Source organism: Dryobates pubescens, chromosome Z, assembly GCF_014839835.1.
Source record: "Dryobates pubescens isolate bDryPub1 chromosome Z, bDryPub1.pri, whole genome shotgun sequence".
NCBI classification, from domain to species: domain Eukaryota; kingdom Metazoa; phylum Chordata; class Aves; order Piciformes; family Picidae; genus Dryobates; species Dryobates pubescens.
In genome coordinates this window covers 98,705,107-98,726,261 of record NC_071657.1, presented here as the reverse complement: position 1 = coordinate 98,726,261, position 21,155 = coordinate 98,705,107, and the positions used below count along the sequence as shown (strand labels likewise).

Below are 21,155 nucleotides of genomic sequence, written 5' to 3'. Positions count from 1 at the left end.
TCAGCAAGGCCTTTGACACTGTCCCCCACAGCAAACTGCTGGCTAAGCTGTCAGCTCATGGCTTGGACAGCAACACTCTGTGCTGGGTAAGGAACTGGCTGGAGGCTGAGCCCAGAGAGTGGGGGCGAATGGTGCCACATCCAGCTGGCAGCCAGTCACCAGTGGCGTCCCCCAGGGATCAGTGCTGGGCCCCATCCTCTTTAACATCTTCATTGACGATATGGATGAGGGGATTGAGTCAGTCATCAGCAAGTTTGCAGATGACACCAAGTTGGGAGCAGATGTTGGTCAGTTAGAAGGTAGAAAGGCTCTGCAGAGGGACCTTGACCGACTGGACAGATGGGCAGAGTCCAATGGGATGGCATTTAACAAGCCCAAGTGCCAGGTGCTGCACTTTGGCCACAGCAACCCCATGAAGAGCTACAGGCTGGGGTCAGAGTGGCTGGAGAGCTGCCAAACAGAGAGGGACCTGGGGGTGCTGATTGACACCTGCCTAAACATGAGCCAGCAGTGTGCCCAGGTGGCCAAGAGGGCCAATGGCATCCTGGCCTGTATTAGGAATAGTGTGGCCAGCAGGAGCAGGGAGGTCATTGTGCCCCTGTCCTCTGCATTGGTTAGGCCACACCTTGAGTACTGTGTCCAGTTCTGGGCCCCTCAGTTTAAGAAGGACATTGAGACACTTGAACGTGTCCAGAGAAGGGCAACAAGGCTGGGGAGAGGCCTTGAGCACAGCCCTATGAGGAGAGGCTGAGGGAGCTGGGGTTGTTTAGCCTGGAGAAGGCTCAGGGGTGACCTCATTGCCCTCTACAACTACCTGAAAGGTGGTTGTAGACAGGAGGGGGTTGGTCTCTTCTCCCAGGCAACCAGCACCAGAACAAGGGGACACAGTCTCAAGCTGTGCCAGGGGAGGTTTAGACTCGAGGTGAGGAAAAAGTTCTTCACTGAGCGAGTCGTTCGTCATTGGAATGTGCTGCCCAGGGAGGTGGTGGAGTCACCGTCCCTGGGGGTGTTCAAGGGGAGACTGGACGTGGCACTTGGTGCCATGGTCTAGTTGTGAGGTCTGTTGGGACACGTTGGACTTGATGATCCTTGGGGTCTCTTCCAACCTTGGTTATACTGTGATACTGTGATACTGTGCCTGCAGTATAGTTGAAGTTTCTTGGGCTTTCAAGTTTGTGTCTAAGCTTTTAGCCAAAACCCTTTCTCAGTCTCACAGAGCTGTATGCTTAGTTACTGTATTGTTGCATATATTATAGAGTCACATATATTATAGAGTCACAGTCAGGTTTGGAAGCGACCACAAGGATCACCTAGTTCCAACCCCCCTGCCATGAGCAGGGACACCTCACACTAGATCAGGCTGGCCAGAGCCTCATCCAGCCTGGTCTTAAACACACTGTATCACACAGTATCACAGTATCACCAAGGCTGGAAGAGACCTCAAAGATCATTGAGTCCAACCTGTCTCCACAGACCTCGTGACTGGACCATGGCACCAAGTGCCATGTCAACCTCCTTGGTTGACATGGAGGGAAATGTTGTATCACAGGATGAGGAAAAGGCAGAGGTACTGAACACCTTCTTTACCTCAGTTTTTACTAGCAGGAAAGAACGTCTACCAGACAGCTGGCCTGCAGAGCTGGCAGAGGGAGCCAGGGAGCTGCATAGTTTCCCTGTGTTCCATGAGCAAGTGATAGGAGCTCTCCTCAGCAGCTTAGACCCCCACAAGTCCATGGGACCAGATGGGATCCATCCTAGGGTGCTGAGAGAGCTGGCAGATGAGCTGGCCAAGCCACTCTCCATTATTTTTCATCAGTCCTGGCTCACTGGAGAGATCCCAGCTGACTGGAAGCTGGCCAGCGTGGTACCCATCCACAAGAAGGGCCGGTTGGATGAGCCAGGGAATTCCAGGCCTGTCAGCCTGACCTCAGTGCCAGGAAAGATTGTGGAACAGGTCATCTTGAGTGCAATCACACAACACTTAGAGGATGGCCAAGGGATCAGGCCCAGCCAGCATGGGTTTAGGAAGGGCAGGTCCTGCCTGACCAACCTGATCTCCTTCTATGATCAGGTGACTGCCTGGTGGATGTGGGGAGGCCTGTGGATGTAGTCTACCTGGACCTCAGCAAGGCCTTTGACTCTGTCCCCCACAGCAAACTCCTGGCCAAGCTGTCAGCCCATGGCTTGGATGGGAGCACACTGCGATGGGTTAGGAACTGGCTGGAGGGCCGAGCCCAGAGAGTGGTGGTGAATGGTGCCACATCCAGCTGGCAGCCAGTCACTAGTGGTGTGCCCCAGGGATCAGTGCTGGGCCCCATGCTCTTTAACATCTTTATTGATGATCTGGACGAGGACATCGAGTCCATCATCAGTAAATTTGCTGACGACACCAAGCTGGGGGCAGGAGTTGATCTGCTGGAGGGTAGAGAGGCTCTGCAGAGGGACCTCGACAGGCTGGGCAGATGGGCAGAGTCCAACGGCATGAGATTGAACACATCCAAGTGCCGGGTTCTGCACATCGGCCACAACAACCCCATGCAGAGCTACAGGCTGGGGTCAGAGTGGCTGGAGAGCAGCCAGGCTGAGAGGGACCTGGGGGTGCTGGTCGACGGTAGACTGAACATGAGCCTGCAGTGTGCCCAGGCAGCCAGGAGGGCCAATGGCATCCTGGCCTGCATCAGGAACAGTGTGGCCAGCAGGAGCAGGGAGGTCATTCTGCCCCTGTACACTGCACTGGTTAGGCTGCACCTCGAGTCCTGTGTCCAGTTCTGGGCCCCTCAGTTCAGGAAGGAGGTTGACTTGCTGGAACGAGTCCAGAGAAGGGCAACAAGGTTGGTGAGGGGTTTGGAACACAAGCCCTACGAGGAGAGGCTGAGGGAGCTGGGGTTGCTTAGCCTGGAGAAGAGGAGACTCAGGGGTGACCTTATTACTCTCTACAACTACCTGAAGGGAGGTTGTGGACAGATGGATGTTGGTCTCTTCTCCCAGGCAAGCAGTACCAGAACAAGAGGACACAGTCTCAGGCTGCGCCAGGGGAGGTTCAGGCTGGATGTTAGAAAAAAGTTCTATCCAGAGAGAGTGATTGCCCATTGGAATGGGCTGCCTGGGGAGGTGGTGGAGTCACCATCTCTGGAGGTTTTCAGGAGGAGACTTGATGGGGTGCTTGGTGCCGTGGGTTAGTTGTTTGGGTGGTGTTTGATTGGTTGATGGGTTGGACGCGATGATCTTGAAGGTCTCTTCCAACCTGGTTTATTCTATGTATTCTATGTATTCTATGTATTTCAGGAACAGCTACAGGAATCATTTAGAAATAGGTTTTATTCTTGGACTCTGGTCATCTTGCATACAAACTATTGAGTCTCCCCACCTCCTGCTTCATTCCATTCCCCCTAGTCCTATCACTACCTGAGATCCTGAGAAGTCCCTCCCCAGTCTTCTTGTAGGCCCCCTTCAGATACTGGAAGGCCACAATAAGGTCACCTCGGTGCTAGAAAACATTACAGCTGATAATTTTTTTTTTTTCAATGTAAAGTGTCAACTGTAAAATTAGATATAGAGTTTCTCATATCTGAACAGATTCATGCTAAGCTAGGCATGGAGTCTAAATTATGACTATCAGTTATTATAAAGGAAAAATGTCAGCCACACTTCAGACTGAAAAGGCAGCTTTCAATTTGAGTACAGCTGCTTTGAACTAACTGCTTTTAAAGAACCATCCAAACACACATTTTAAACCAAACCCAAAAGGCACCTGTAGATCTATTGTCCTGTCTGCAGACAGGATAAAGCTTTGAAACTGATGTGATTCAAGCTTGGATTTGGCCCATTGTGCACGCATATGAAAAGGCACCACTGCCTTCAGAGGTGTATTTATCAAAGGTAAAAGGCATTTTAAGCCCCAGGGAGGCTTAAAAGCCTCCCTTCCTTCCCCCCTATGCCTTTATAAATGCAGACACATGCACATAGCCATGCTCGCTTTTTCTGCACTATTGGAAATTGTGAGTTTTCTTTAATTTCTCCCACTCTGAAGCAAGCTGCAGTTTTGTAATTGTTGCCAAAACTGGGGCATGGGCTATTGAAAATCAATTATCAGCTGTGAGATGGGAGGAATAAAACAGAGGAAGAACAATGAGGCAGCAAATGGGCTCATGAAATTCAAAATAAAAATAAGCAAATCTACATTTCATCCTGACAAGTGAGGCACTCTGCCTCTGTCATCCTTTTCATCATGCAGATGCACTTGTGACAGTCATACACTCCCTCCTGTCCACTAAATTTCTGTAGCACATACCGACTATTTGTATAGCTTCTGGATAAAAATGATGGAAAAATGCTGTATTTCACAAACCATTTAAGAACTCCAGCTTTTAAATATTTTCTTGTTTCATTTTACAGGGGACTTTTTCTTAGTTAACACATAGTCTAGTTGCTTTTCACCCGGAAGACAGAGTACCAATCATACCAGAACTAGAAGGCTAGAAAACAAACAGGTGGGAAAATTAATAAGTACTCATGTTTACACTTGCTATAAAGAAGCAGTTTGTCCAAGGAAGCTAGGTAATAGATGGTATGCCATCTGGTTTGCAATCAGATAGGGCAATGACATTTGCAGATTACAGCTGGTCCTAGGTAGCTATTACCACCTAGTTACCCAGTTGTTAAACAGAATCCAAATATGGACAAAGAACAGCAGAGGGAAAGAAAGTGCTTCGGCAGGCAGTGATGCTGGCAGCCACAACTTCGGGTTCAGACAGAAGGTTGGGTGTACTATAATTCACTGATTTTTCTGACTTTTCACAGCAGCACCTATGAATAACACTTTCAGCAGCATCTTGTTAGGCAGAAGATTCTGCATCATGCTGTTGAATAGAGCCGTACTCACAAATGTGCAACAGCAAGCACTCAGCATGGTGTGTGCGAACATGTCCTCCTCTTCGCGTATCAAGCAGAGACTCCTCTCAGATACATGCCACTCTCCAAGAGCTAGTTATCTCTTCTTTACTAGTCATATTATCTTACTGATTCTCTGGCAAATGCAAAAAGATGCTTTAAGAGCAATTCTGTGTGGAGTCATACAGCTAATTGATGGAGAGAACACCCCCTGGAGCTGCCCCTTTATGAGCATGGAGGAGTGCCAGTGACCAGACTACTAGAGTTTATGCAGGAAATATTAGGCCACACAAGATCCTGTTTCTTGTAGAGCAGACTCAAGATAAGATTCTCACGTCTCATTTTTAGGGCAGTGAATGAACATGCATAGCATACACAGACCAAGGTGTACACCCAGGTATAAAGAAGGAAGATGCCCAGTGACACTTTCTACAACAACAGTAAGTCACAGACTGTAAAAAAAAATACCTTAAAATAATTTTTTTAAAAGCCACTAATAAAATCACACAAACTCTGAACAAAATCCTCTTTCAAACACAGTTCTCCTATGGGAACAGCATGCAGAAGAGCCCAGGCACATGGCAAATGCTCTTCAAATCACTCAGAGCACTAGGAGGCTCTCGGATTCAAAACGTAAAGCTATCACGCAGATTAACTCTAGCCTTCCTTTTCAGTCAGTTCTACTTGAAATGTCTTAGATTGTTTGGCTTCTGACTAATCAATGCCTGATAAAAATGACATACTTATATGGAGGCATTTTGACATTCACAAAATACAAGGTGCCAACTATTTTAGGTTCTGCTATTCTTATTAAGTTTGCTCATCACTTTTACATTTGAGTCACAAGATCGAGAGTATAATGCATAACCAACTACAGTTAAAAACAACATGATGAAAAAATAAATTAAAAGGTATCCCACGTACACGGTATCTCTTTTTTTTCCCCCATGAAATATGGAAGCACTTTCTGGTATCTCAGCTCTCAGCCGCCACACTAGCATGTTGCTGGTTTTCAGTAGTATAAATTGCCTTAGTGGAAATCATAGAAAACACAGTGGATGCAATAAATTACATGCAAAACAAGTATTCAGTCTCTTTTGAGAAAAAACTCCACCATATGCTTCAGTGCAGGAATGCTTGGGCATTGCATTTAGAAATAAGTTTTCCAAAATAATCTACAGTCACAACAGGTGAGTAGTATCAAATAATCTTTGTGCTAATTAATATGAATTCCAAGTTTTACTTACCAATCCTGCACAGCATTGAAAGATTCTTCATTTGTGATGTCATACATTAAAATGAAGCCCATTGCACCGCGGTAGTAAGCTGTAGTAATTGTTCTGTACCTCTCTTGACCTGCTGTGTCCTAAAACAATAACAAACAAAATTTTTACATTTTGCAAATAAATTGAACAGATTATTGGTGTTATTTTAATAAAAAGAAAACTCAGACAACAGTTACTGTACAACCTACTGCAAACCTACTCATGAAACTAATTAAGGGGAAGAAAACAGAATAACAGGAAGAGCAGATCACAACAGGAGAGACATATCCATTCTGTCGTAAGGTGAGAGTGGAAGGAAGCAGAAAGACTTGGGCCTGTCAGGTCATGTATTCTGAGCCATTCACTGATTCAAGACAAGACAGGAATCATAGCATTGTTTGGGTTGGAAGGGACCTTAAATTCATCCCATGCAGTTATGATGAGACATCCCCAATTAGATCAGGTTGCTCATCATCAAACCTACCCTTGAATGTTCCAGAGGTGGAGGCTTGTAGGACAAGGGCTGTTTTCGGATAGCTTTGGAAGGCTATGTTTAGCCTTTTCAGTTTTAGCAAACTTGGAAACTGAATTTCATTAATTCACCTTTTTTTTTTTTGGGGGGGTGGATAAGAAATAGTTTAATTTACAATATAGAGAAATTTATTTAATGTGTCTTCCCATAGACAGAGAAGAATTACCAGTGATAAATGATGTTTTATTTGGTGTGTTTACTGAAATGGTGCCTGATTCTATTCTATGATTCTATGATTTCATTTGGGTCAGTCTGGGGAGGAAGCAAGTATTTGGGATTGTTATCAATACAAGCATCAAATATGTGTGTGAAGCTACTTGTGTGTTAATATGATGATAAAAGAGAAGGTTGTCTAAACAGGTGTGTCAGTGTAAGCATAGTTGGTTTCCAACATCAGTATTTACATTCCTTTCAGTATTATTTTCTATTCATTAGCTCTAAGGAAGCAACTGAAATTTTAATTGGCCTAATGTATAAATTATGTAGAGGCATGTTTATGACCATGTAGGAAATGAACCCAAACATCAGTAATCAATGTTGTCAGAACTTCTGTGTTCCACACATTCATATGCATCTCCTTTGTATGCTGACTAGAATATATTCACAAATGTCTTAAACACAGCTCCTTTTGTATGACAAAGTAACTCAAATATAATTTGTTAGGAGGAACAGGACATTAAAAATGTCAAACATTTAATATTATATAATATTAGAATAGAATAGAATAGAATAGAATAGAATAGAATAGAATAGAATAGAATAGAATAGAATAGAATGAGAGTAGAGTAGAGTAGAGTAGAGTAGAGTAGAGTAGAGTAGAGTAGAGTAGAATAGAATAAAATAGAATAGAATAGAATAGAATAAACCAGGTTGGAAGAGACCTTCAAGATCATCGTGTCCAACCTATCATCCAACACCACCCAATCAACTAAACCATGCAACCAAGCATCCTGTCAAGCCTCCTCCTGAACACCCCCAGCGACGGCGACCCCACCACCTCCTCGGGCAGCCCATTCCAGTGGGCAATCACTCTCTCTGTGTAAAACTTCCTCCTAACCTCCAGCCTAAACCTCCCCTGGCACAGCCTGAGACTGTGTCCTCTTGTTCTGGTACTGGTTGCCTGGGAGAAGAGACTAACCTCGGCCTGACTACAACCTCCCTTCAGGTAGTTGTAGAGAGCAATAAGGTCACCCCTGAGTCTCCTCTTCTCCAGGCTAAGCAACCCCAGCTCCCTCAGTCTCTCCTCATAGGGCTTGTGCTCCAAGCCCCTCACCAGCTTTGTTGCCCTTCCCTGGTCTTGTTCCAGCAAGTCAACCTCCTTCCTAAACTGAGGAGCCCAGAACTGGACACAGGACTCGAGGTGCGGCCTAACCAGTGCAGTGTACAGGGGCAGAATGACCTCCCTGCTCCTGCTGGCCACACTGTTCCTGATGCAGGCCAGGAAGCCATTGGCCCTCCTGGCTGCCTGGGCACACTGCAGGCTCATGTTCAGCTTACCATCAACCAGCACCCCCAGGTCCCTCTCCACCTGGCTGCTCTCCAGACACTCTGACCCCAGCCTGTAGCTCTGCATTATTATATATTACAAAGAAGGAATTTATTTCAAACAGAAAAAACCTCTGACAGCAGCAGGAAGCCTTTCTCTTGGTTTATCAGATTTTATTCTTATGGAAGAACTGAGCAGAAAATAATTTCCATATTTGATCATGTTTATTCATGTAAATCACTACGATTTTATCCACATGTGCTGTTTCATACTTGTACTTGAAGAAATCTGTTTGCAGTCCAGGTACAGTTAGTGTTTGTAACAGATGCTGCTATGTTTTCTTACAACTTTTTTGCAAGACCGTGAAATTAATGTGATGATCATCTTTTTAGGTTTTTAAAATGTAATATCTGTATTTTGCATTGAGTGATGATTGAAGGACATTGAGATACTTGAATGTGTCCAGAGTAGGGCAACAAGGCTGGTGAGAGGTTGTTGCAGTTTGAGCTGGGTGCCCCCTGCTGTGTTTACTTCCTGTGTCCAGAAGTCCAGCCCAGAGGGGTGGACACAGGAAATTAGGTATTTCTTACCACAATTCTTCGCACCACTATAAGATCCAGTGTGGGGTCTGCCACTTCCTCTTTCTTCCTCCTCCTTCAGCTGGTAACTGGGGGACATGTCTCCTGGCTTTGGGCCTGGCTAGGCCCAAGGCCACGGGGGGATGGGCAGTCTCAGATCACAGTATCACAGTCTCACAGTATAACTAAGGTTGGAAGAGACCCCAAGGATCATCAAGTTCAACCTGACAAAACAGACCTCACGACTAGACCATGGCACCAAGTGCCACATCCAATCTCCCCTTGAACACCTCCAGGGATGGTGACTCCACCACCTCCCTGGGCAGCACATTCCAATGATGAACGACTCGCTCAGTGAAGAACTTTTTCCTCACTTCAAGTCTAAACCTCCCCTGGCACAGCTTGAGACTGTGTCCCCTTGTTCTGGTGCTGGTTGCCTGGGAGAAGAGACCAACCCCTTCCTGTCTACAACCACCCTTCAGGCAGTTGTAGAGGGCAATGAGGTCACCACTGAGCCTTCTCTTCTCCAGGCTAAACAATCCCAGCTCCCTCAGCCTCTCCTCACAGGGCTGTGCTCAAGGCCTCTCCCCAGCCTTGTTGCCCTTCTCTGGACACGTTCAAGTGTCTCGATGTCCTTCTTAAACTGAGGGGCCCAGAACTGGACTCAGTACTCAAGGTGTGGCCTAACCAATGCAGAGTAGAGGGGCACAATGACCTCCCTGCTCCTGCTGGCCACACTATTCCTAATACAGGCCAGGATGCCATTGGCCCTCTTGGCCACCTGGGCACACTGCTGGCTCATGTTTAGGCGGGTGTCAATCAGCACCCCCAGGTCCCTCTCTGTTTGGCAGCTCTCCAGCCACTCTGACCCCAGCCTGTAGCTCTGCATGGGGTTGCCGTGGCCAAAGTGCAGCACCGGGCACTTGGACTTGTTAAATGCCATCCCATTGGACTCTGCCCATCTGTCCAGTCGGTCGAGGTCCCCCTGCAGAGCCTTTCCACCCTCTAACTGACCAACATCTGTTCCCAACTTGGTGTCATCTGCAAACTTGCTGATGACTGACTCAACCCCCTCATCCATATCGTCAATGAAGATGTTAAAGAGGATGGGGCCAGCTGAGACTAGCCTAGCATTGGGGGCGAAGAAGGAGCCCTGGGGGTCTTGGGTGTACCCTCAGGTGGGGATGGGATGCTTCTGGGTCTGTTTTGGGATCTTTCTTTGTCACTGCACTTGTGGTTTTCTGTAAACATTCACTGCTTTCTATTTAAACTTTCCATCACTTTTGCAATCCGTTTGTCTGAGTTGTTATTTTGCATGTGGTGGGGAGAGGGGGCTGCCTCAACCCAGCACAGAAGTCTCAAGTACAAGCCCTACGAGGAGAGGCTGAGGGAGTTGGGGATGTTTAGCCTGGTGAAGATTGGGCTCAGGAGAGACCTTATTGCTCTCTGCAACTACCTGAAAAGAGGTTATAGACAGGTGGGGGATAGTCTCTTCTCCCAGGCAACCAGCACCAGAACAAGAGGACACACTCTCAAGCTGCACCACAGGAAGTTTAGGCTTGAGATGAGGAGAAAGTTCTTCACAAAGAGAGCTTTTGGCCATTGGAATGGGCTGCCCAGGGAGGTGGTGGAGTCACTGTCCCTGGAGGTGTTCAAAAAAGGATTGGACATGGCTCTTGAAGCCATGGTTTAGTCATGAGGTATTAGGTATTAGGTAATAGGTTTGACTTGATGATCTCTGAGGTCTTTTCCAACTTTGTTGATTCTATCATTCTATGAAAACATGCCTGAGGAAGAAGACTGTCTTTTTAAACCAAATGTAATAAAACATATATATTTATATATTTTACTACTTTATATATTTTACTGTTTAATATATTTGGCAGAGGTATCCTCAAACACTGCCACAACTCATTCACAAAGTGTATTTACAGGTTGTGAGCAATACATTTCACATGTGAAGACGGTTAAATGATTCAAGCACAAATCTGGGAATTTCCCACAGAGCGATTCAAATTGGAAATGAAGGTGCTGCAATGTGTGGTTTTCCACCAGCGGGATTCTGCAGCAAATTAGCCAGGTACTCCCGGTTTGCTTCCTTTGTCTGGTGCCTTCCCAGACACTGTAACTATAATTCAAGCTGCTCTTGGCTTGGAGAGGGCTAAGAGGCCTCTCTTTTCTCTTGCCCAGTTCCTAGTCTGGAGCTTTTCCTTGGCTTGGAGAGGGCTCACTGCCTCAGTTTAATTGCAAGGATGCTGTGGGAGACAGTGACAAATGCCTTACTGAAATCAAGACAGACTACATCCACTGTTCTACCATCATCTATCCACCTGCTATGTTCTCATAAAAGGCTATCAAGTTGGTCAAACATGACTTCCCTTTGGTAAAGCCATGTCCTAATGACCTTCTGGACCTTGGTATGCTTATGGACAGCACCAAGGATAAGTTGCTCTGTCACCTTTCTGGGGATGGAGGTGAGGCTGACTGGTCTATAGTTACCTGGGTCCTCCCTCTTACCCTTTCTGAAGACTGGAATGACATTTGCCTTCTGCCAGTCCCCAGGCACCTCTCCTGTCTGCCATCACCCACTCAAGATGATGGAGAGTGGTCTGGCAATAACCTCTGCCAGTTCCCTCAGATGGATGTCTAGATGACTTAACTGTTCCCTAACCCAGTCCTCATCAACCATGGAAAATACACCTTTTTCTGATCCCCCTCTGTGGCTTCAGGGACTTGGGGCTCCTGAAGACAGTCTCCAGCAGAACAGACAGAGAAGGCATTCTCTGTGTCCTCCATCACCAAGGCACCCATCTCACTCAGCAGTGGGCCTACACTGCCTCTAGTGTTACCTTTTCTTGCAACATACTTGGAGAAGTCCTTTCAGTTGTCCCTGACCTCCCTTGCAAGGTTGAATTCCAATGAGGCCTTAGCCTTCCCAGTTGCCTACCTACATCCTCTAACAACAGTCCCATACTCCTCCCAAGTGGTCAGCCCCTCCTTCCATAATCTGTAGACTCTCTCCTCCCCTCTGGGTTTGGCTAGCAGTTCCCTACTTAACCATGTGGGTCTCCTGGCTCCCTTTCTCGACTTCCTACCCTTTGGCTACTCTGATCTTGAGCTTGAAAGAAGAGGTCCTGGAATACTAACCAACTGTCTTGAACCCCTCTGCCTTCTAGTACCCTGTCCCATGAGATTTCCTCTAGCAATTGCTTGAAAAGGCCAAAGTTGGCCCTGCTGAAATCCAGTGCTGTGATCTTACTTGGTACTTGGTTCCTACCACACAAGATCCTGAACTCTACCATCTCACAGTCACTGCAGTCAAAGCCGCCCTCAACCTACACTGCCTCATCCAGACCCTGGTTTAAGTGTTTAAGACTTTAAGTGAGCATATGTTACTTATTTTTACAGCAACCAGAAGAACCAGGTTCTGTCCTGTGTTTCTCCCTTGAAATAACCCTTTAGTAATGTGTCATGGTTTAAAACTGGCTGGCAGCTGAACATCATGCAACATTTGCTCACCCTCCCCTAGACCAGGAACAATATTTCTGAGTGGAGGTGACCATTATTATTGCAGACAGTTTTGAAGGTGAAAGCAAACTGCATTTTACAGTAAGAACTTTTAATAAGCCTGTAATGAAGGAATTATAGGGGCCTTGCAGTACCTGAAGGGGGCCTACAGGAAGATAGAAGGTGTATTTATAAAGGCATTTGGTGATAGAATAAGGGGCAATAGTTTTAAATTACAGAAAAGTAGATTTAGTTTGGACATTAGGAAGAAGTTCTTGTCTATCAGGGTGGTGAGACACTCAATGATCTCAAATGTCTTTTCCAACCTGGTTAATTCTGTATTCTGTAATTCTGCCCCTGTACTTGGCTCTGGTGAGACCTCACCTCAAGTACTGTGTGCAGTTTGGGGCCCCTCACTTCAAGAAAGATCTTGAGGTGCTGGAGAGGGTCCAGAGGAGAGCAATGAGACTGGTGAAGGGACTGGAGGGAAAGTCTTATGAAGAGACGCTGAGGGAGATGGGGTTGTTTTGCTTGGAGGAGATTCAGGGGGGACCTCATAATACACTCTACAACTACCTGAAGGGAGGTTGTAGTAAGGTGGGGATTGGGCTCCTCTCCCAGGCAACTTGTGACAAGAGGGCATGGTCTGAAGGTGTGCCAGGGGAGGTTTAGATTGGATATTAGGAAGCACTTCCTCATGGAAAAGGTAATTAGACACTGGAGTAGACTGCACAGGGAGGTAGTGGAGTCACCATCCCTGGAAGTGTTTAAGGAAAGACTGGATGGGGCACTTACAGCCATGGTCTAGTCAGCGTGGTGGTGTTAGGTCATAGGCTGGACTTGATGATCTCAGAGGTCTATTCTAGCCTCAACAATTCTGTGATTTTGTGATTCTGTGATTTAAAGACATACAGCCAACATCTCAATGTCCAAGGGGCATTCCTTAGGAGTTGATATTGAGATCAGTGCTTTTAATATGCTTGTCAAAGATGTGGACAGAGATGGAGTGCATCTATAAATATATTAATAGCAAGAGGAAGGGCAGGGACAACCTCCACTCCTTGGTTGACATGGAAGGAAATGTTGTAACACAGGATGAGGAAAAGGCAGAGGTACTTAACACCTTCTTTACCTCAGTTTTTACTAGCTGGAAAGAACGTCTACCAGACAGCTGGCCTGCAGAGCTGGCAGAGGGAGCCAGGGAGCTGCATAGTTTCCCTGTGTTCCATGAGCAAGTGATAGGAGCTCTCCTCAGCAGCTTGGACCCCCACAAGTCCATGGGACCAGATGGGATCCATCCTAGGGTGCTGAGAGAGCTGGCAGATGAGCTGGCCAAGCCACTCTCCATTATTTTTCATCAGTCCTGGCTCACTGGAGAGATCCCAGATGACTGGAAGCTGGCCAACGTGGTACCCATCCACAAGAAGGGCCGGTTGGATGAGCCAGGGAATTCCAGGCCTGTCAGCCTGACCTCAGTGCCAGGAAAGATTATGGAGCAGGTCATCCTGAGTGCAATCACACAACACTTAGAGGATGGCCAAGGGATCAGGCCCAGCCAGCATGGGTTTAGGAAGGGCAGGTCCTGCCTGACCAACCTGATCTCCTTCTATGATCAGGTGACCCGCCTGGTGGATGTGGGGAGGCCTGTGGATGTAGTCTACCTGGACCTTAGCAAGGCCTTTGACACCGTTCCCCATAGCAAACTCCTGGCCAAGCTGTCAGCCCATGGCTTGGATGGGAGCACACTGAGATGGGTTAGGAACTGGCTGGAGGGCCGAGCCCAGAGAGTGGTGGTGAATGGTGCCACATCCAGCTGGCAGCCAGTCACCAGTGGTGTGCCCCAGGGATCAGTGCTGGGCCCCATGCTCTTTAACATCTTTATTGATGATCTGGACGAGGGCATCGAGTCCATCATCAGTAAATTTGCTGACGACACCAAGCTGGGCGCAGGAGTTGATCTGCTGGAGGGTAGAGAGGCTCTGCAGAGGGACCTCGACAGGCTGGGCAGATGGGCAGAGTCCAACGGCATGAGATTTAACACATCCAAGTGCCGGGTTCTGCACATTGGCCACAGCAACCCCATGCAGAGCTACAGGCTGGGGTCAGAGTGGCTGGAGAGCAGTCAGGCTGAGAGGGACCTGGGGGTGCTGGTCGACGGTAGACTGAACATGAGCCTGCAGTGTGCCCAGGCAGCTAAGAGGGCCAATGGCATCCTGGCCTGCATCAGGAACAGTGTGGCCAGCAGGAGCAGGGAGGTCATTCTGCCCCTGTACACTGCACTGGTTAGGCCGCACCTCGAGTACTGTGTCCAGTTCTGGGCCCCTCAGTTTAGGAAGGAGGTTGACTTGCTGGAACGAGTCCAGAGAAGAGCAACAAAGTTGGTGAGGGGTTTGGAACATAAGCCCTACGAGGAGAGGCTGAGGGAGCTGGGGTTGCTTAGCCTGGAGAAGAGGAGACTCAGGGGTGACCTTATTACTCTCTACAACTACCTGAAAGGAGGTTGTAGACAGACGGATGTTGGTCTCTTCTCCCAGGCGAGCAGTACCAGAACAAGAGGACACAGTCTCAGGCTGCGCCAGGGGAGGTTCAGGCTGGATGTTAGAAAAAAGTTCTATACAGAAAGAGTGATTGCACATTGGAATGGGCTGCCTGGGGAGGTGGTGGAGTCGCCATCACTGGAGGTTTTTAGGAGAAGACTTGATGGGGTACTTGGTGCTGTGGGTTAGTTGCTTGGGCGGTGTTGGATTGGTTGATGGGTTGGACGCGATGATCTTGAAGGTCTCTTCCAACCTGGTTTATTCTATGTATTCTATGTATTCTATGTATTCAGCAAGTTTGCTGACACCATCAAACTATGTGGTACGTTGACATGCTGGAGGAAAGGAGTGCCATCCAGTGGGACCTTCACAGGTAGGCCCCTAGAGAAATGGGCCCCTGCTAACCTCATGAAGTTCAACAAGGTCAAGTGCAAGGTCCCACCCAGGGGTCAGGGCAATCCAAAGTGTAAATACAGGCTCAGTGATATGTGACTTGAGAGCAGCCCAGGCTCCCAGGGAAGGATCTGGGCATGTCGGTGGATGAAAAACTGGGTATGAGCCAGCAATGTACACTTGGAGCCCAGAAAGACACTTTGATTACATAAATCAAAATCTTTGGGATTAACTATTTTTCTCTAGAACTTGCTTTTCAGAAAATAAGAATAATAAGCTTTCAGCTTTCTCTTTCCCTTGTCATTCTGTTGTATTGTGAATCTTGAAGATAGCTTTCTCCATTAATATTCATTACTTATATTTAATTTGCACTTATTATTCAGGATGAGGTGAGATCCATCGTTAGAGAAAAGTTTCTACAGCCCTTTTGATAAGAGCTTGATGGCTCTCTGCATTGAACAAATCTGCATAATTCAACACTATTATGCAAACCCTTGTCCACTTATTAGCTAACAGTACCTCTTAGCTATTGAGATCTGTGAACATCTGTGAACACCAATCTTAGCACATTTTTGTTACAGGTCCTTCTTCAAAGTACAGTTTTGCAACTCTCCATCTCTAAAGAGAAAAACCAGTGGTAAAAAGGACTCGTTAAAGCCATAAACCAAACACTCTTGCCTGAAATTCTCTTGTCACCTCCGCTTTACCTTGTTACCCTCTGTTAAATCTGCACAGAAATTTCTTAATTTGAAACAATTTACAGGAATGTTTCTATTAAATATCAATAACCTTCCAAGCTTTTTCTTTCTATGCAGAATATTAAGTTTAAAAAACATGTTTAAAGGCTCATTAGAATTACTATCAACATATGCTGTTCACGTTAAAATGTTTTAAATCTCTACAACACAGAACAAGACACATTTTACCTATTGTAAGCAGAGACTTTAAATGCAATATTTCTGGAAGGATTCATCCATGGCTTAAATTCAAACCCATTCAGAACTCCCATGAGGGCTGGTAAAAGGCACAGCTTAGTGCTTTAGAAAACGTGCAGAACAAAAGTACTAGACTACAGTGCGGTCCATGCTAAAACAGTTCCCTTCTGCGTTGGCAACATAATGCTGCTTTAGACCTGTCTGGAAGAGTTCTTGTACCAAGATCTGTAAGTAATATCTGCACCCTCTGTCTATGACTGTGGCAGGTACTGTCTTTTGGGGCAGACATCAAAGATATCTGAAGAAATTCTGGCAGCTGTTTGTACACATTAGGCAGCTATCTTAAGATTCTACAGTTTAGCTGACAAAGCACCTGGTTATTCGTGGAGGATATTATCAGCGATGTATCAAAAGCACAGAACACTACCACATTTTCTGCACTAGCAACACAGCCCCTTCATGCCTTTCAGAGAGATGACCCCTCATCTGACACAGAACTATTGTGAGCTGTATTTGTATTTGCAGGACAGTTTGCACTAAACTACCGTTTCTTCCACTTTTAAGTACTTTTCCCTGCAACAGCCTGCTATCACCAAACACTCCCTTAATATGTGACTATAAGATTGTTGAATTCCTCCTCATCTTACACTACGGTTAACTGAACATCCTGTTCCAGATTGGTTCTTTATTTTTGGTTTTGTTTTGTTTTTTCCCCCAACACATTCAGATGAACCTGTTCAAATTGTTTCTGTGCAAAAGGGAAAGATGGAGAAAGGATAGGTGGCACAGGTAGGATTGTGTCATCTTTCACAGGCTGGAAGGTGTTTTTTGAAGAATGAGAGTCCACTGTTGCATCCAGACAGCTTGTGACACGAAGGTGATTCATGAAAAAACAAGGATCTGTATCTAAGACTTTTAGAGTTTGAGATTTTTGTGTTTCCCCATGAAAAAAAATTAAGAGGACATGTCCTTTGTAACAAAAAGATACCATTGTTTTCAACATGATGCTAGAATTATCTCCACCTCAACAGGATGTGTTTATTAATTTGGGTAATTGCACATTGGAATGGGCTGCCTGGGGAGGTGGTGGAGTCACCGTCACTGGAGGTTTTCAGGAGGAGACTTGATGGGGTGCTTGGTGCCATGGGTTAGTTGTTTGGGTGGTGTTTGATTGGTTGATGGGTTGGACGCGGTGATCTTGAAGGTCTCTTCCAACCTGGTTTATTCTATATATTCTATGTATTCTATGTAATCTTTAAATTGCACTGAATCCACAAAGAAAAAAGTCTCATCAAAACAAGCACTGTTAAAATCTTCATAAAGGAAAGAAAGGTAAAAGATGCCAAACAAACAACAGTATAATGCACTATATGATTTGGGGTGGGCTTTCATCTGGAAAATACATTTTTTAAACTGAAGGCCTCTCTACTCTCTTGCTGGTCACTAAATACCTACTCTGCCCTGGTGAGGCAGCACCTGGAATACTGTGTCCAGTTTTGAGCTCCCCAGTTCAAGAAAGGCAGAGAACTGCTGGAGAGAATCCAACGAAGAGCCACAAGGATGATGAGGGGACTTGAGCATCTCCTCTGCAAAGAGAGACTGAGATCCCTGGGGCTCTTTAATCTTAAGAAGAGAAGACTGATAGGGGATCCCGTCAATATGTACAAATATCTGAGGGGTGGGTTTCAAGTGGATGGGGCCAAGCTCTTTTTGGCTGTGCGTAGTAATAAGACAAGAAACAATGGGTTCAAGCTTGAACATAGAAGATTTCACGTCAACATGAGAAGCTTCTTTACAGTGAGGGTGACAGAGCACAGGAACAGGCTGCCCAGAGAGGTTGTGGAGTCTCCTTTTCTGGAGACTTTAAAACCCCACCTGGATGCATTCCAGTGCAGACTACCCTAAGTGATCCTGCTTTGCAGGGGGACTGGACTTGACGATCTCTTGAGGTCCCTTCCAACCTCCAATGTACTGTGATACCTCTGCACTATGGCTGCATTTCAAAAGTTTTTACCTAAAACAGCTCTCTCATGTACTGGATGAGAGAAATATAATTAAAGAGAGCATTTACTCTGAAAATGTCTCAGTAGCTGATGCAGCTTAATGCATATCAACCAATCATGACCTTTACATTGTTCTACTTTGAGACTGTAAATTATTAAAGGAAGAGTTGCACCAAGAAGTTAAATATGTCAGGTTTAATTAATCTTGAATTCAATCACAGTGCCTTTAACCTTGCATTCTCTTCTTGGGGAATTCTGGAGCAAAATGGCATAATCAATTTCAGCTACATTGCATCAGTCTCTGGTCTCCTTAGCTCAAATGGTTAAGAGCTATGTGATTAGTGTATATATCTATATATATAGAGAGAGAGAGATAAAAAATCATATTTAGCAATTCCAATGACCTCCTTGCTATTTTACTCAAACTTTTGAGAAAAACAGTCTCACAGTCTCACCAGAAAGCATAATTGTTAGATCTATTAGAACAGAATTGACACCAGTGGGAAGGGACCTACAATGATCATCAAGTCTAACTGCTTGACCACTTCAGTGCTGAAGTAGCCAAAGGTGAAAGCATGTTATTAAGGGGATTGCCCAAAGGGTGGTGCACTTTGAAGAAAATATCTGGAAGTGCCCCTCACAGAGAAGTAACTTCTGAATGGAATTCAAGCTTTCAGATGCTTTGCTGGATGAGGACTAGAACGGTAATCTCATTCTGGGATCAAATCTTAGATAAACAAACTTTATTTCTTGGACTTTTATAGAAATCTAGTTTTTCAGCTCTAGGTTAAGAAAGAGAGATGAGGGTTAACATATTTTGTACAACCCACACTTCGTGTTTAGAAATTCAGAAAATAAATGTGAAACTGCCAAAACTATAATTTAGAACTGATGACCATTTTCATGTTACATATGAATAACAGTTTGTTGACTCCTCACTGGCAGCAAATAATGTGAGCCTATGTGAAAAAAAATAGAGTAAAATACTTGTTCACTAAAATAATCATTATTTCAGTGCTAAATTAGTTGAAGAACTGCCACTTTGTGTTTTGGGTGTAATGCTATTTTACTAGAAAATGCTGAGTTCTCCAAATGAATATTTGCTGATATTAATGTGAATAATTTCATTACAGAAGGTAATTGGATCAAATCCAGTTGATCCACAAATCACTGGCCAAAACCATAAAATATCTCCCAGTAGAAACAGCAGGTAGGTCATAAGTTGTAGACTTTCATGGAGTAACAGAATACTGTTTGAAAGAGTCTGTTAGATATGTTAGGCCTGATTACCACAGGCTGTTTTCCAGCTCACATTGACATGCCCATAGAGCAAATCAGACACAAAGGCACAAGAAATGCCATATCCCTTTATATCTGATGATTCATGCAATTATTATGAAGGTTCACTTATGTCACCCAAATGCAACAGATTCAAGCAGGTAAGATTCTTCAGTTTTCTGAGGAACTCATAAATTTTCTACTTTTACACTGCTGATGTTATTTCCCTTTGGCTTACTTTTTAGGCAAGTGAAATAGCAAATAATCAGATCAAATAATATGAATTTTTAAAGAAGAGTGCACTTAAAGAAAAAAAATGTTGGTTATGTAGTCACAACAGTTCACAGAATCACAGAATGTTAGGGCTTGGAATGGACCTCTAGAGATCATCAAGTCCAAAACTACTAAGGCAGAGGTTTGAAATTCTCCGGAGAATGAGAATCCATGACCTCTTTGGGCAGCCTGTTCCAGTGTTCCATCACCCTCGCTATAAAGTGTCTCCTTATGTTGAGGCGTAATAGTTACATCATATCCAATACTTTTCTTTCACATACGTTTAAAGACAGAAAACTTACACTGAATAACTAATAGGAAGATTCAAACCCATTTATGCTGATCAAGTAATAAAGGATAATTCTATCAGTCCTGAAACTGCAATGTCATCACAAGAGGTAAAACCAAGTACCAAAGAAAAATGGAATTAAAATATTTTGACATGTTAAGGTAGAAGACCTGATTGAAATGCACCTTTCTTTCCAAAGACATTCCATAATACTTACATGTGTTACCAGCCAGAATGATTGCAAGAGGTTATTTGAGCAAGGTTCGAATGCAAAATTTTCAATAAAATAAAACATGTTGTTACAAATATTTTCTGAAGGTAAGACTTAGATCACCGAAGATGTACTATAATTATTATTATACTTCAGCTGTGATTTTCAAACTAAAGGTATATTTCCAGTTATCATAGTTATTCTGTCTTAATGCAATATAAGGGAAGAGGAAATTACAGGAAGCAGAAAAATGACCAGCTGTGAATTCTGTAGCAAGTATAATTATAATCAGAGCTACATTAAAACTCCAGCTACTACAAGACCAGACGCTGGGCTCATCCACAGTCAAAGATTCATCTAAAAATAAATTGAGCATAAATAACTTTCTATGGGCTTCACTGCCTACAGTGCAGCACTGACTACACTGAAGCAGTGCCACACTCCACTATTTCTTTGCTAATTTAAAAAAATCACTAAAACCAAGACACAGCTTCCTGAAAGCCATCACATTCTACTATAGCTCTAATCCATTCCTTCCCAGACTCCTGTCACATACCTGTGTTATAGCAGCAGTATAAGTCCTTAATAGGTAAGTAATGTAGTCACATATGTGCATGTTTCTGTATTTATATGTATGTTTATACATAATATGACCACATGTATCCAACATAAAAAATAGATATTCCATTATTCCTATTGTAATATGAAGACTTTTTTCCCAAACTTGTCAAAATTATTATGTATATATGCCAGGAATGAAGAAAGCAAATTTGTGCCTACAGTCAGAATTGTGACTGACCTTATCAAAGCCTGAGTAGAAGAAAATACACCTATTCATAATTGGTCTCATTTACATTTTTAATGTTATCAATTATAAACAAGCAGAGTTACCCTACAGAAGACTTAAAACTCAGGGCTATGAATCAGAAATGCAAGCATACTAAGACTTTGCAATTATTTCAGATTCATATGTTATTT

The 21,155-nt window shown here is 44.6% G+C and overlaps 1 protein-coding gene across 1 annotated transcript in view; it reads right to left on the bottom strand.

The window, feature by feature from the left end:
• The window catches only part of RAB3C (RAB3C, member RAS oncogene family), a 169,114-nt gene that overhangs the window by 97,404 nt on the left and 50,555 nt on the right, over positions 1-21,155 (bottom strand). Inside the window, exon 3 of the mRNA XM_054178488.1 lies at positions 6,138-6,256. Coding sequence (XP_054034463.1) covers positions 6,138-6,256 — 119 coding nt within the window. The remainder of the gene's footprint in view (positions 1-6,137; positions 6,257-21,155) is intronic.